The sequence below is a fragment of the Mirounga angustirostris genome, unplaced genomic scaffold (genome assembly GCF_029215605.1).
Source record: "Mirounga angustirostris isolate CCGP_5_RB_7025 unplaced genomic scaffold, mMirAng1.0.hap1 SCAF_4, whole genome shotgun sequence".
Lineage (NCBI taxonomy): Eukaryota > Metazoa > Chordata > Mammalia > Carnivora > Phocidae > Mirounga > Mirounga angustirostris.
The window spans coordinates 140,415,835-140,432,269 of record NW_026991712.1 but is presented as its reverse complement, the minus strand read 5'-3'; the positions used below and the strand labels follow the sequence as shown (position 1 = coordinate 140,432,269).

Genomic DNA, 16,435 nt, shown 5'->3' with positions numbered 1-16,435 from the left:
TTGAGAGTTCCAGTTGCTTCATGTCTTTGTCAACACTCAACAAATTGTCTGTTTATCTTTCTAGTTTGAGCCAACCTAGTGGGTATATAGTGCCACCTTATTGTAGTTTTTTTTTTTTTTTAAGATTTTATTTATTTATTTGAGAGAGAGAGAATGAGAGACAGAGAGCACGAGAGGGAAGAGAATCAGAGGGAGAAGCAGACCCCCCGCCGAGCAGGGAGCCCGATGTGGGACTCAATCCCGGGACTCCAGGATCATGACCTGAGCTGAAGGCAGTCGCTTAACCAACTGAGCCACCCAGGCGCCCCTGTAGTTTTAATTTGAATTTGAGTGAAGCCTTTTGATGAAGAATGTTGTTGAGGTTTTCTATAATTTTTTTAAAATTTTTTATTGTTATGTTAATCACCATACATTACATCATTAGTTTTTGATGTAGTGTTCCATGATTCATTGTTTGTGCATAACACCCAGTGCTCCATGCAGAACGTGCCCTCCTCAATACCCATCACCAGGCTAACCCATCCTCTCACCCCCCCTTTCTATAATTTTTTTATAGAATTATAGACAAGTATATACTAACGGAAAATCATCTTTTGTGTTTTAAAATTTTTCTTTAGGTTTCTTTGAAAGAAATTGAAGACAGTCATTCAAAATGCCTGAAAATCCTGGTCCAGGTATACTAGTTATATACTTCTGTCAATAAATTAATTAATGAATCACAATGGAATGTATGATGGAATTAACTTGTGCTCTGATTATCCTTCTTCAAACAAGATAAACTGCAGGTCCTACAAGTTCTTGATCGCCTAAAAATGAAACTGCAGGAGAAGGGGGACACATCGCAGAATGAGAAGCTCTCTCTGTTTTATGAGACACTAAAGAGCCCCCTCTTCAATCAGATACTCACACTTCAGCAGTCCATCAAGCAACTGAAAGGGCAAGTAAGTTACTCATCAGGGTTTTTTTTACATGTTGGTATGTTCAAACCAGCAAAGAAACAAAGAAGGAGATAGACACAGACAAACTGTCTCTAAGTACGCTTAATTCAGCAAGAGACTGTCCTGGGACTTGTGACCTGTAGGTAGCATTGGCATGGATAGTTTAAAAATGTTTGTGGGGGTTGCCTGGCTGGCTCACTCTGTAGAGCATGTGACTGTTTATGTTGGGGTCTTGAGTTCAAGCCCCACGTTGGGCGTAAGGCCTACTTAAAATGTTTATGATAAATTTTGTGTTTGGTTTTGGAATATAAGTTGTAATTATTTAAATATGTAAAGGTCAGATGCTTTCAGACTTCCCAACATTTTCTTCAAAATATAAAATAGTGTTTAGCCTAAATATATTTTCTTTCTGAAGTCTTTTTTTTCCCTAGCAAGAAGGGATCATACCCTTGTAGCATATCATTTACACCTCTCAAATATCAATTATTTATCAAATAATTACCAAATAAGTATTAACTGTCATGGATATTCTGGTCAGAAAGTTTTCGGGAGCATTATAACCGGTGTTTTAATATTTACCTGTCTTTCCTCTACTACATAGAGCATAGTACCCAGACTCTTGCGGTTTCTACATGCATATTGTGTTCAACTATTGGCAAAATAGCACTTCTTCTTAGAGTGATGTAAATTAATAATTTTAGCTGTCCTCTTGGTTGCTGTGTTTTGGGGTCAGGGATGGCAAACTGCTTTTAAATCATCTATTCTAGAAGCTGGGCTTGAATAGTAGCTATCCTATGGGTTACTTTTGGGCAGAATTTTAAATGTAATTGGAGATAATGTAACAGAATTGTTAAGAGAAAATTAATAAAATCTGGGAAAACAATGGTTTTTGCTGATAAATCAAAATGGCTGCCCATAAATATTTAGCAAGTGATTATTCTATAACTAAGGATTAAACTCTGCACATAAACCTTTTTGTGAATTTCTTTCTCTAGATCAGAATTATACCATAATTTTATCACTTCCCATATTGATGGTCTGCTTTCTATATTCCCTGGTCATGCGATGAGTCCTGTAGTACAACAGTGAATTCTATTGGTAGCAACAGAAATTGGGAAAGGTCACCACAAATCTCTTACTCTTACTGGACTAAGAGTGGACTTGACCAACCACTGCATCATAATAATAATCTTTTATATTTATGTAGTTTGCAGTTGTTATATGCATAATCATATTTTTATCCATTCAACTGTAAAATCTGATTTTTTTTTTGAGTGTCTCAGAGTTTTGATGGTTATTGTTTTTTTTTTTAATGAGGTCCTGTTGACATTTGTTTTTTTTTTTTAATTATTCACTAGAGAGTAAGTGAGAGGGAGAGCACAAGCAGGGGGAGGGTTAGAGGGAGAGGGAGGAACAGACTCCCAGCTGAACAGGGAGTCCCACATGGGGCTCAGTCCCAGGACCTTGGGATCAGGACCAGAGCCGAAGGCAGACGCTTCACCAACTGAGCCACCCAGGCTCCCCGCCTCCCCGACATTTGTTCTTGGTGTTACCTTCATTCCACTGGTGGCATTTCTATCAGCCAATGATATTTTAAAACTTAACCTCTATTTTCCTATTCACCATAATTACAGAATTCTCTCCCTCCTCCTTTTTTTTTTTTTTTTTTCTATAATGTTTAAGTGGCTCTGTGACTCATTTGCCACTAATCTTGGGCCAGTTAACCTGTGTGTCTTAGTTTTCATGTTCGCAAAATGGAATAATATCTCTTAGGGCTATTATAAGGATTAAATGAGATAACAAGTAAGAGTTTGGTATAGTACTTTGCTCATAGCAGTCATTCAGTAAATACTGTTATTGTTATTTTTGTTTAATTTACCTGTGGATCTTTTGTGGCCTTTTACATGGAAATGCAAAAGGGCTCAGTGTCTACATGTTTATCTGACTGGATGTATCTGTGTATGTGAAGTGTAATGAACTGTTGTACATGCTGTTAACTTGAGGTAATGGTACAAGGCAAGAAGCAACATATATTTTTTTTAAAGATTTATTTATTTTAGAGAGAGCACATGAGCTGGGAGAGGTCAGAGGGAGAAGGAAAGGAGAGGGAGAGAATCTCAAGCAGACGCCCTCAGATCTTGACCCAAGCCGAAACCAAGAGTCAGACGCTTAACCAGCTGAGCCACCCCGGTGCCCCAGGAAGCAACACATTTTAACCTATTAAATATTCTGTGTAATACTAAATAAAAAAAACTGTAGCCTTGCAAACACAGATTCATGTATCTGTGTCTTATTTTTTCATGTGCAAATATTTAATATGCAAATTATACATGTAATGGGCAAAATAGAATACTTAATAAATAGAAATAATTTATTTTCTATAGGTTTCTGTTGATGATTCTCTTGTTTTTCTCCCCAACAGCTCAGCCATATACCCTCAGATTGTTTGGCCAACTTTGATTTTTCTAGGAAAGGTCTATTAGTGTTTACAGATGGTGCCATTACTAACGGGAATGCCCAAAGACCCTCTAATAATTTGACTGTCTCTGGGTTATTTCCTTGGACTCCTAAGTCAAGAAATGAAGACTTTAACTCAGTCATTCAACAGATGGCGCAGGTAAAATTATATCTTGTCATGGGAATATTTAGCTATATTTCTCCTGTTATAGGTTAAAAAAAGAAAACAATACTCTTTAAAAAAGAAGAATACTCTCTTTTTGCCTTAAAATTTGCTACTATGTGTGGTTTGCTTGCATTTTTATTTTGTTAGGAGAGATTGATACTATTTTCTAACCTGTGTATTAGAAATTTATTGGCTTAAAATGACTTAAGGAAAATATGTGTGTGTGGTAAAGAGTTTTTACAAAATTACTCCAATTTGACACATATCTGCACTTGAAAAGAGATTCTTAATGATTTTGATCATAGGAAAATTGATATGTCTGCCAGAAGTGATGAAATTCCCTTTGAACTGTTTTTAACTTTTTATCAATACAGAATTAATGGGAGTTAGAATTAATATGATTTGGAAAATCTCTGGGAACATTTGAGGGAGTAATCCAGTTTTATCCCTAATACGTATTAAAAATTAAACAGTTGAATTTTTGGATGTGTTTTATGTTTGTCAACTCACCTTCTAATAAGTGTCTTTAAAATGAAAGTTGAGTTTTAAGATCACAAAGAATCTGTTTAAGGTGTAATATTTAAATCTACACCTAATTCCTTTTTGACTTTATAGCTCTGTCCTCTTAATTTGACTAATAATTATTTTTATGTGATGCTTCTGTTATGTGATTGCATTTATGAAGTTCTCGTGTCATAAATGCAATTATTAACTAAAGCAATCAAATACTGTTCACTACACGTAGAGCACATTTGAATGGTGGCCTTTCCATAATCTTTTGAATTAACCTAACAAAATGGATTAATTCATCACAATATAATTAAAAACAGGACCCTAACAAATGCAGCTGGTTCTAACTTAGGCTGAACACTGGCATATTTTTTTTTTTTTTTAAAGATTTTATTTATTTATTTGACAGAGAGAGAGAGACAGCGAGAGAGGGAACACAAGCAGGGGGAGTGGGAGAGGGAGAAGCAGGCTTCCCGCCAGGCAGGGAGCCCGATGCGGGGCTCGATCCCAGGACCCTGGGATCATGACCTGAGCCGAAGGCAGACGCTTAACGACTGAGCCACCCAACACTGGCATATTTTTGCTATCTATTTTGCTTTCCTCATTTAAAAACATATTTTGCATGAAGAGAATTTAGAGAAATTCAGTATAAAAAGTAATTCAGAATTTACTGTGGAAAAAGTTTTTTTCCTCAGGAATTTTCATCCAGTGTGGTCTTCATCTCACAATGTGAATGAAGTGTGAAAATACCTCTCTGATTCCCTGAGGTTGCAGAACACTGCACACGCCCTCTTATGTCCTACTGAAGATAATCAAGTGAGAGGATTTCCAGAAATAACGTATTGCTGAAATGCTGAGTTTTTTTGGCTAGAGATGACTTAGGAGAAGCTGTTTGTTGTGTTACTCACAAAAATAGCAATTTCAGTTCTTTGGAAAGAGTACAGTGGTTAAATGTACTTCATTGACTTTTTTGTTTTTATTATCCCCCTTCATTAGGGCCGGCAAATTGAATATATCGATATAGAACGGCCTTCATCCGGAGGCCTTGGATTCAGTGTGGTGGCCCTGAGAAGTCAAAATCTGGGAGAAGTTGATATCTTGGTGAAGGAAGTGCAGCGAGGGAGTATAGCAGACAGGTGAGGAGGATGTTCCTTTTGCGTTTTGCTAATCTTTTTCTGAGAATCCTGAAAACATTATTCTGAAGAGAATAAGAAACTAGTAATTAAACAGTTAACCGTAGCAGCTAACGCGTTTCCTTCTCATATGCCTTTGTCAGGCCTTTAGCAGATACTCTCCCAGGTACTTGGGACAGCCATCTAGCTAGTAATACCATTACCCTGTTCCGTAGATGAGAAGCTGAATTCAGAGAGGCTCAGTGCTTTACCTGTAGTCACAGAGCTGTTGATGCTGGAACCATGAGCCCTGATATGATTCCAAGACAGTCTGACAGCCAAGCTAGTGCGCTTTCTATTCTGCCATACTCTCCCACAATCGAACATGGTATTTTAGCTACGTCTGATCAGTAACATGGAAATACTGAAATTCGGATTCTGCGTACTCTGGTTTATTAAACTTAAGATTAGAAAATTGTTTTTGTGGTCCTATCACACTGTTGATTATTTCTCTTGTCAATTAAAAGCCTCCTTAAATCTGCGTGATTCCCCCCTATTGCACTGTGCCATGGTTTTCTTATTTTAAGGGGTATGTGCAAGCCTTATATTCTGTCTCTATTTGATTTCAGGTCTTTTATTATTCATTTAATAGGCACACTGTTCATTACGTTACTACTACCTGTTAAAATGATAGCAACAGCAGTGGTTCTATTATTAAAAAAAAATTCTCAGCCAATAATAAATTTTTGAATTCACATTCACCATTCATGGAGGATCAGTTCTAGGCTCCCCACCTGAATATTCAGAAATAATGGATTTCCATGACTCTGCAGCTTTTATTCTTGCCATTTCATGTGGCATTTCCTCAAGTATGTTCTGAGGAAACGGAGGAAACTTATCAGTGTCAGATGTATTTGTGAAATTCTGTGCTGTTCTTGGAGATTGGGTTCACATAGTTAGGGTGACCATATAGTTTATTGTCCATGTTGGGAGAGTTTTGGGACTGAGAGGGGGTTCTGTTAATGACCCTGAAACAGCAGGTATAGAGTAGGACTATTCTGGCAAACCTAGACAATCCCAGGTGAGCCCGGACTTCGGGTCACTTACCATTAGTTTACTTTAGGCTATGCTGTCCCTTGACAAAAAGTCTACTTAACTTTTATTGGCCCAACTTTTCTTTCTAAATTTTTTAACTTAAAAAATTATTATTGGTATACAGTTCACGTACCGTAAACGTCTCATTTTAAAGTGTACAATTCAGTAGTTTTTAGTGTATCTTCAAAGTCGTGCAACCTTTTTGTGGTCAATCCTTATGTCTGAGGTACTCTGTACTAAGTCTGTAGTTACAGATTGAAGTGAACATTTTCAAAAAGAGAAGTTTGACATGTTAGTGTGTAAAGAGCCTTGACCAAGGCTAAGCAGTTAGGTGGCTTCCCAGAGACAGCAGTGCTTAAAGGAGTGGGGTCTGCAAAGAGCAGAAGGTGTCAGAGGAAAAGAGAGACTGTCTTGAGCAGTAGTCATATGGAGAGAAGGAACACAGCTCCTATCCTTGGAGTGAGGCTGGTATTTACCTGGTGTGGGAGCTTAGTGCAAGAGAGTACAAGAAAGGATTGGAGAGAGGTGGGGTCAGTCATGCATGACCTTCTAGATCATGTTAAATGGTTTTCATGATCAGTTCTTCCTTTCTCCTGAGGACTTTCCACATAGAATTGTGTTATTTTAGGAGCTTACCTAAGACCATTGTCTCTCAAAGTAATGGGAATCCATTATTTTTGAATGTTGCAATAGAGAGAACTCATCTCAACCTTAAATGAAAAATATGTATTCAGTATATACAAACAGTATGTGGGAGTTAAATTATAAATAATAGTAGCAGTAAAACTAATTCTGTTCAACTTTAGAATCCATCAAAATCATATTTTCCAGGAGATTTCTTTTCTCCACAATTTGTTTATCTGGAGTTGAGGTTATATTCCCTGAGCAGATACTTAACTAGGAATAAGTATAGTGTCCTGGCAGTCTATTGGGGTGGGGGTGGGGGGGTAGATTAAAATAGATTGATTTCCAGAAAATAGAAGATTTGAATGTGAGTAAATTAAGAACTTATCCAAATGAGTTATATCAGGGTTGAAAAGATTTAAGAGTATCTCATTCATTTGGGATTAATTAAGAAATTTTCCTTAATGAACAAGCTGTGAATAGGAATTTAGGTAAAGAAGTCAGAGAAAGAAGGACATTGGAGATGGGAAACTGGAAGTAATTTCTGGTATTGTCCATAGTGGTCACATTTAAAAACAAATGTAGGACTTGGGAAAGGTTCGCAAGCAACATTTTCAATTTATAAAATATAGATTTCAAAATTATGAAAGTAATACATATAATAGAAAATCATAAAATATAGAAATATGATAAGCAAACTCTAGGACTTTGACTACCCTAAGACAACTAGGAAATACAGTTGAATGTTTTCTTTTTATAAAGACAAGGTCATGGAGCATATACAATTTTATATCCTTATCTCAACATAATAAGCCTTTCCTAATATTAATAAAAGGATGTATAAGCAACATTTTTATTTTATTTTTATTTTTTCTAAAGAGAGCACGAGAGCAAATGAGGGGCGGGGAGAGGGGCAGAGGGAGAGAAATCGAGAAAATCCCAAGCAGGCTCCATGCCCATTGCAAGCCCAATGCGGGGCTCAATCCCACCACCCTGAGCTGAAATCAAGAGTCAGACACTCAACTGACTGAGTCACCCAGGTGCCCCAGGATGTATAAGCAACACTTTTATTTTATTTTATTTTATTTATTTTTTAAAAGATTTTATTCATTTATTTGAGAGAGAGAGAGAATGAGAGACAGAGAGCACTAGAGGGAAGAGGGCAGAGGGAGAAGCAGACCCCCTGCTGAGTTAGGAGCCCGATTGATCCCACGACCCTGGGATCATGAACTGAGCGGAAGGCAGATGCTTAACTGACTGATCTACCCAGGCGCCCCTAAGCAGCATTTTTAATGATATCTGATTTATTATGAGAGCCACTCACAATTTTGACCTCAAAAATAGATATTTTCATATGTAACTTGCTAGTTTCAAAAGATAATCTAAAACATGAGTGTCTATCCTCAGAAAACATATAGGTTAGTAGGATTTAGCTAGCTCTGTCGATAGCATATTTAGTATAAATGAATATTCAGTGAGTGGTAAATGAGTGGTTCAGAGCACTGTGATAATGAGGTAAGTGATGGGGAGGGTGGGAAAGAGAGACACTCAGCTGATCACAGATGGTGGATTGATTTGGCTGAGTAGAGTCAAAGGGCATCAGAGGTGGAGGAAGCCATTTACACAAGAGCAGGAAATGCCAGACGTGTTTGAGTGGGAAAGAGTAGGTCAGAATGGTCGGAAAGGGGGTTTATGTGGGAAGGAAGCCAAGTTGGAAGGAGTACTCGGGGACCACATGCACAGGCCTTTGTTTTTTTTTTTGTTTTTGTTTTTAAAGATTTTATTTATTTGAGACAGAGAGAATGAGAGAGAGAGAGCACATGAGAGGGGGGAGAGTCAGGGAGAAGCAGGCTCCCTGCCGAGCAGGGAGCCCGATGCGGGACTCGATCCAGGGACTCCAGGATCATGACCTGAGCCGAAAGCAGTCGCTTAACCAACTGAGCCACCCAGGCGCCCATTTTTGTTTTTGTTTTTTTAAGAGGTAGTGCTTTATTTATTTATTTTTTAAGATTTTATTTGTCAGAGAGAGGGCGAGAATGAGAGCAAGAGAATGTCAGGCAGCGGGAGAAGCAGGCTCTCTGCTGAGCAAGGAGCCCGATGTGGGACTTAATACCAGGACCCTGGGATCATGACCTGAGCTGAAGGCAGACATTTAACTGACTGAGCCATCCAGGCATCCCATGCACAGGCTTTTGAATACCAACCAAGTTTACCCTGTGTCCCTGAGCTCAGAAGTTACCAGATTCTGTTCTGAGGGCACCTGGCTGGCTCCCTTGGTAGAGCATGCAACTTTTGATCTTGGGCCAGTAAGTTTAAGCCCCATGTTGGGTGTAGATTACTTAAAAATAAAATCTTTAAAAAAAAAAGTTACCAGGAGTGCCTGGGTGGCTCAGTCGGTGAAGCATCCACTCTTGATTTCGGCTCAGGTCACGAGCTCAGGGTCGTGGGGTTGAGCCTTGCATCAGGCTCCATGCTCAGCGGGGAGTCTGCTGGAGATCTCCCTCTCCTTCTGTCCCCCAGCCTCCGCCCCACTCTCGCTCTCTGTCTCTAAAATAAATAAATCTTAAGAAAAAAAAACTACCAAATTCTGATCCATGACAAAGTTTTGCTGAATCTGCTGTGACCTAAGAAAGATAAGGGCAATATAATGGAATTTTCATAATTCTGAGTTTTTGAATTAGATAAATCCCTCCTCTGGGAGATTCTGTATTTTGAAGGTTAATTTTCATTTATGAAACTATGATGATAAGAGTTTGTTCTCTTTCCTTTGGCTCTCTCCTTACTGGTCAGTAATCACAGATAATTGTTACACGTTTTCAAGTTGGGCAATACCAGCATTAAGAGAGCCTAGCAAAATAAACCTTGAGAAATTTTGAAAGTTCACTTTTAGGCATTAGAGAAGGATCTCCACTGGATGGTTGACATGGGGAATGGAAGAAGATGGATGGAGGCAAAGAGATAAAGAGGGTTAAGAAGGAACTGAAGGGGTGATGATGGAGAAATGGGAAGAGAGAGTGGTGTCTGGGAGATAATGAAGTCAAATACGTAAATCCTACGAAAGTGAAATACATTTCAGAGTCAGCTAAGATAAGGCTTTAATTTCTTACATGTAAAATGTAACTACCTTTTTTTTTTTTTTTAATTTTATCTTAGAGAGTACAAGTGGGGGGGAGGGAGAGGGACAAGCAGACTCCGTGCTGAGTGCGGAGCCTGACATGGGGCTCAATGCAGGGCTCGATCTCAGGACCCTGAGACCATGACCTCAGCTGAAATCAAGAGTCGGATGTTTAACTGACTGTGCCACCCTGGTTCCCCTGTCACTAAGTAAGAGGTGGTTGTGAGAATTAAATGAGATAATACCTATAAAGCATCTAGCACATTATGTGGCTTCTCACAAGTGCTCAGTAAATATTAACTATAATAGTGTGTTTTTTTCCTTAAGGTTTTGCTAATTTCTTTTTAAAATAGTTCTTTTTTTACCTAGGTTAGCAGTTGGGCAGTTGAGGATTGAGACAGAGAAGGGCTTAAATACAGATTTAGAAGTAGCATCTATTGATTTTCAAGGAGAGTTTGGCCTAACAATTGACAGATGTCGGAGATGTAAAGGATGATCTAGACAGGGTGACTCTTCTAGAGAGGAGGTTATTGGTGAATTTGAGGAGGATACAGTTACCCCAGTGTGGTATATGCTGAAGTCAGGTTGGAAGGGGTTCAGGAGTATAGGATTCGTGCAGAATGGTGGCAGTGTTCTTATATGCAAAACCTTGGCAGTGGGGTCCCCCCACACATTGTTTTTGCTTATTTTTCTAGCCAGATGGTTGTGTGTGTGTGCGCGTGCGCGTGCGCGCACACACGTTTAGGGATGCACCACTTAATCGGTTAGTTAGCTAATAAGTGCTTTGATGAAAAGCACCCTGAAGAGCTGTCATATAATTATTTGAATAAATGTACTAAGTGAAGTAGTGCCATAAGAGATAAACTGTTCCACTTGAATAAAAGATTTTTTTTTAAATGATGCTATTGTATCACTTATAACAGAATTTTCTTATTCTATCAAGGGATCAAAGATTAAGGGAAAATGACCAAATATTGGCTATTAATCACACACCACTGGATCAGAACATTTCCCATCAGCGAGCAATTGCGTTATTACAACAAACCACTGGATCTCTGCATCTGGTTGTGGCCAGGGAACCCGTCCACAGAAAAAGCAGTACTTCTACCAGGCTAACTGATACCACTCTGCCTGAAACAGTGAGTTACAAATTTGGAAAAATATAATTTTAATTATGCTACTGATTTTAAGAAGTGTAAAGACATTTAAAAGATGCTATTTTACTTGTCATACTTCAGGAAAGATCACATCTCTAAATACAGCATTAACGTATTAAACAAGAAATTTCACAGGATTGTTTTTTCAATGTCCTATGGTTCTCCTTATTTAAGATTATTATTTAATGTAAAAGGTGAATTGTTGTATTACGCATAACTTATTTGGAAAGAGTCTTGTTCCTCAGTGATGTAGGCGGTTCTTAATTAAGCTGAGAGTTTTTATTAGAGATTTACTGTTGAGTATCTTAAGTAAGATTTAGTTATGTTATTTATCTCAAAAACATTTTTGTAGATCATATTGGGTATTTATGACTAGATTATTGACACTGCAAAATTATAGGTTTCCTTTTCATGTAAGCATGTATACTGAGCAGTTTAAAAGAATAAAAGCATATGTGTCTTTTGGGAATCTTTCAACTTGGTTTATAAGGTTTTACAGATTTTGGCCTCCATCTTCAGAATGCAAGTTAATAAATCTTACTTTCTTATAACACTAAGTGCTAGCTGATTAATTTTCATTCATTGGGACAAAAGAAACAATAGACCATCCAGGTACAGTACAAGGTCACAACACAAATTACCGTATAGACATTTTCCCTTTTGTAATCGGTGATATTTATACAGCACAATTTACATAATAAATACGAGGAACAAAGTGAGAAAATGCTTTGCATAGTGGTTAAGAACAAGGGCTCTGGAGCTAGGCTAAGATGGGTTCAAGTCCAGTTCTGCCACTTCCTAGCTGTGTCATATCAGGAAGGTTCCTTGACTCCTCCAACCCTCAGTTTCTTTTCTTCCTTGGAACTAATAACAGCATCCACATCACAGAGATAATATGCGGATTACATGAGAGTGCATTGTGAAGAGCTAAGCACAGTGCCTAGTGCAAAATATACACTCTGAATATTAGTTGTGATCATTAATTCAGGCATATTTTAGCAAATTTGTTACTTCCCAGATACTAGATATTGTTTTAGACCTGAATTTATTACATATCCTAATATTCCTGGTTATTTTAACCTTGCATAGTAACTGTCCAACTTAGTATAATAGTAAAACTGGTAAGTATACCCTGTTGAGCTTGAGATGGCGGATTTTATTCTGTGGTTAGATATGTAAATTTAATGCACTTTTTTTTTTTTTTTAAGATTAATTTATTTGGGGGAGAGTGCATGTGGGAGAAGGGGCAGAGGGGGAGAGAGAATCTTAAACAGAGTCCCCTCTGAATGTAGAGCCAGAGGCTTAATTTCACCACCCTGAGATCATGACCTGAGCTGAAATCTAGAGTTGGATGCTTAACCACCTGAGCCACCCAGGCACCCCTAATGCATATTTATGATGGAAGCCTACTAGTTAGAGGCAAAATGCTTAACGTCTCTCAGTTTGATTCATATAGTCTTATTGCTGTGTCTTCAGTGGGGCCTACCTTACCTCTCCCACATGAGAACCTGCTTAATTAGTCTCTTTACCTTGTGTCCTCAGCATTTCATCCTTCATATTGCTGTCAGATTAATCTTCCTAAACCACTGCTTTGTTCCTGTCCTTTTTTTTTTTTTTTTTAAAGATTTTATTTAATTGTCAGAGCGAGCACAAGCAGGGGGAGTGACAGGCAGAGGGAGAAGCAGGCTCCCCACTGAGCAAGGAGCCCAATGCGGGACTCCATCCCAGAACCCTGGAGTCATGACCTGAGCCAAAGGCAGATGCTTAACCGACTGAGCCACCCAGGCATCCCTGTCCTTCCTTTTTTTAAAACCTTCAGTTATTCCTTTTGCTTATCCAGTTAAGTAAATCCAATCTTTTGACCATATCTTTGACCCATTCTGTTACTTGGCCCTGCTTTGCTCTTCCATTTCCCTTTTGCTCGGATGTGGTTTTTTTTTTTCCTCCCCATACTGCAATTAAAATGTGACCGTTTCCTCGAAGCTTTCCGTAATTCTTCATTGGATTCAACCTCTTATCTCTGCCCCTGGTCCCCCGCTCCTGCATCTTTATAATAGTCTGTGATTCTCTTCCAATTCAGGTAAACACATATTTATTGGTTCCTCCTGTGTGCTAGACATTGTGGTAGATATTGGGTACAGACTGGAGAATAAGGCAACATGTCTCTATCCTCTTCGAGCTATGTATCTTATGATTCAGTATTCTGCCTCATATTTTAATTATTTGTGTTTTAGATTATCTTTCTACTGAATTATAAGATTTTCAAGGGCGGGGACCATCTGATCATCGTTACATATCTCCTAGCCTCTAGAAAGTTGCCCTGATTACTTGTAGGCATGTTCAATTTGTGGTATATCTTTTACTTATTATTGTATTGGAAAGCTAAGTATCTGTGTTTCACTAACCTTGGCTTTTTTTGCCATTAATTTGTAGGTTCATTGGGGCCATATTGAAGATGTTGAGCTCATTAATGATGGCTCTGGATTAGGTTTTGGAATAGTTGGAGGAAAATCAAGTGGTGTGGTTGTGAGGACGATCGTTCCTGGAGGATTAGCAGATCGAGTAAGTTGACTCGTTTGTTCTCATTTTGGTGTCATACAGTTTAAATTGTATGGTTTGAAATGTAATTTTATAACATGGGTTACTAGGATATATGATTCCGTAATTAGAATTTAAATATTGCTAAAAAAATTTTTATTCCCATGAATGTTAATACACACTCACTTGGCTTTATTTGAAACATTTCCTAAGTCAACTTTTTTTTTTTTTTGGCTTGTGGTTGACAGTCTTCTCTCTCTTTTTTTTTTTATTCTTATGTTAATCCCCATACATTACATCATTAGTTTTAGATGTAGTGTTCCATGATTCATTGTTTGTGCATAACACCCAGTGCTCCATGCAGAACGTGCCCTCCTCAATACCCACCACCAGGCTAACCCATCCTCCCACCCCCCTCCCCTCTAGAACCCTCAGTTTGTTTTTCAGAGTCCATCTCTCTCGTGGTTCGTCTACCCCTCCGATTTCCCCCGCTTCATTCTTCCCCTCCTGCTACCTTCTTCTTTTTTTTTTTTCTTAACATATATTGCATTATTTGTTTCAGAGGTACAGATCTGAGATTCAACAGGTTGACAGTCTTCTTGATCCCATCAGAGGACAGTATTTTTTTGTTGAGTTGTTAATAGGTATTGTATTTTGAATGTCTGTTATTCTCTCCCAATGTATTTTTCAAGGACCTAAATGCTAAACTCAGAAGGTACAGTGATTATAAACATTTGTCCTAATATTGTATGTGGTAAACTTCACTTGAATTAGTTTTCTCACATTATAAGCCAAATGGCTATACTTCATTATTTAGCAGTTTAAACTGAAAGTGGGCTTTTTTTCTTTTTTCTTTTTTTTTAAACTAGGCTCCATGCCTACCATGGGGCTTGAATTTATAACCCTGAGATCAAGAGTCACATGGTCCACTGACTGAGCCAGCCAGATGCCCCTGAAAGTGGGCTGTTTTAAAACTTATGAACTGGGGTGCCTGGGTGGCTCAGACGGTTAAGTGTCTGCCTTCAGCTCAGGTCATGATCCCAGGGTCTTGGGATTGAGCCCCGCATCGGGCTCCCTGCTCAGCAGGAGGCCTGCTTCTCCCTCTCCTACTCCCCCTGCTTGTGTTCCTTCTCTCTCTGTCTCTGTCAAATAAATAAAATTAAAAAATAAGTAAAACTTATGAACTATTTCTGTTTAGTTTTACATTGAAGAAAATGTTAAACGTTGCATGTAGTTTTCGTTCAGAAATTTGGTTATGATGTCACTTAATAGTGAGCCCATAGTATGTGAACTGTCCATGATAACCAGAATAATATGTAAATTTCAGTAATTGATGTTCAGTTACCTACAAATATATCCCTTCTGATAAGTATAAGTAAAAATGAACTTGCCTTGCAAATGCAGCTTTGAGATAAATTCCTCAGCACCCCATTTCTTTTCAAGATTGTTCCATCTTACACAAACTGTGGAGCTGCTAATATTCCTATTTTTAGCCTCCACTTGTATTTAGAGAAGCTGCTCTCAGAGTTTGCTTTGTGGGGATCCCTGAGACTCTTGTAGGGGGTCTGTGGGATTAAAACAAGGAAGTGGCATCAAACCATGCTAGTGGTCACTGCATTCTTCTCCATTGTGGGGAAAGAGAAAAAAAAAGAAAAAAAAAAGTCAGTCTTAAGAAAGTGCAGCAAAAAATTATTTCTAGCAAATTTTGAAATTTAACTGCATGTCTTTTTAATATTATGTAACAAAATGGGACATACCATACAGTACTTTTGCCACATACTGAATTATGATGGTTGGTTTGAGAAAAATATTTGTGAGACACAGTGCCTGGGTGGCTCAGTTGGTTAAACATGTGCCTTCAGCTCAGGTCATGATCCTAGGGCCCTGGGATCAAGTCCCACATTGGGCTCCCTGCTCATCAGGGAGTCTGCTTCTTCCTCTACCGCTCTCCCCTGCTTGTGATCTCTCTCTCTCTCTCTCAAATAAATAAATAAAATCTTTAAAAAAATATTTGTGAGACAAACTAGCCGCTTTTTTAATATGGAAAACATTTAAAAATTTTTAAATTTTTTGCTCTCATTCAAAAATGTTTTTTGAAATGTGACATATGTTATGAATTTCAGCCATACAACATGATTTGATGTTTTATACTGTGAAATGACCTCCACAGTAGTCAAGTTAATATCCATCATAACAGTTACATTTTTTTCTTGTGATGAGAACTTCTAAGATCTTCTGTCTTAGCAACTTTCATATGTACAATACAGTATTGTTAATTGTGGTCACCACATTGTACATTATATCCCAATGACTTAGTTATTTTATAAATGTAAGTTTGTACCTTTTGACCATTTTCACACATTTTGTCTACCTGCTACCCCCTCCCCCGCAACTTCTGGCAACCACCAATCTGGAATAGTATTTTTATTTTTGAAAGAATAATTGACAGAAAAATTATGGTTTTCAGACTTGGGTGCTTGGCAGACATTTCTTTGAAAATGAATGAAGCAAGACTGTCACTTCAAGGAAAACAACTGACAGCATTTGTGGGTGATGATAAAATTTGAACTTTGAAGCAAAAATTAGAATTCTGGAAAAGTTGTGTTTTACCATGAGCTTGACATTTTCCAGTATTTAAAGACTTCTGATTAGATTATTGCTGATATTAATGTGATTTAAAAAATATTGTATAATGAAATATGTCAATATTTGGAAGATCTGCA

The 16,435-nt window shown here is 38.0% G+C and overlaps 1 protein-coding gene across 8 annotated transcripts in view; it reads left to right on the top strand.

Annotated features, from left to right (window-relative positions):
• Positions 1-16,435, top strand: part of PATJ (PATJ crumbs cell polarity complex component) — a 352,466-nt gene that overhangs the window by 12,361 nt on the left and 323,670 nt on the right. For all 8 annotated transcript variants that reach the window (XM_045897546.3, XM_045897547.3, XM_045897545.3 and 5 more), the window contains 6 exons: positions 618-674; positions 775-941; positions 3,361-3,555; positions 5,068-5,207; positions 10,961-11,156; positions 13,608-13,736. In XM_045897546.3, coding sequence (XP_045753502.2) covers positions 653-674; positions 775-941; positions 3,361-3,555; positions 5,068-5,207; positions 10,961-11,156; positions 13,608-13,736 — 849 coding nt within the window. In that variant the 5' untranslated portion in view covers positions 618-652. The remainder of the gene's footprint in view (positions 1-617; positions 675-774; positions 942-3,360; positions 3,556-5,067; positions 5,208-10,960; positions 11,157-13,607; positions 13,737-16,435) is intronic.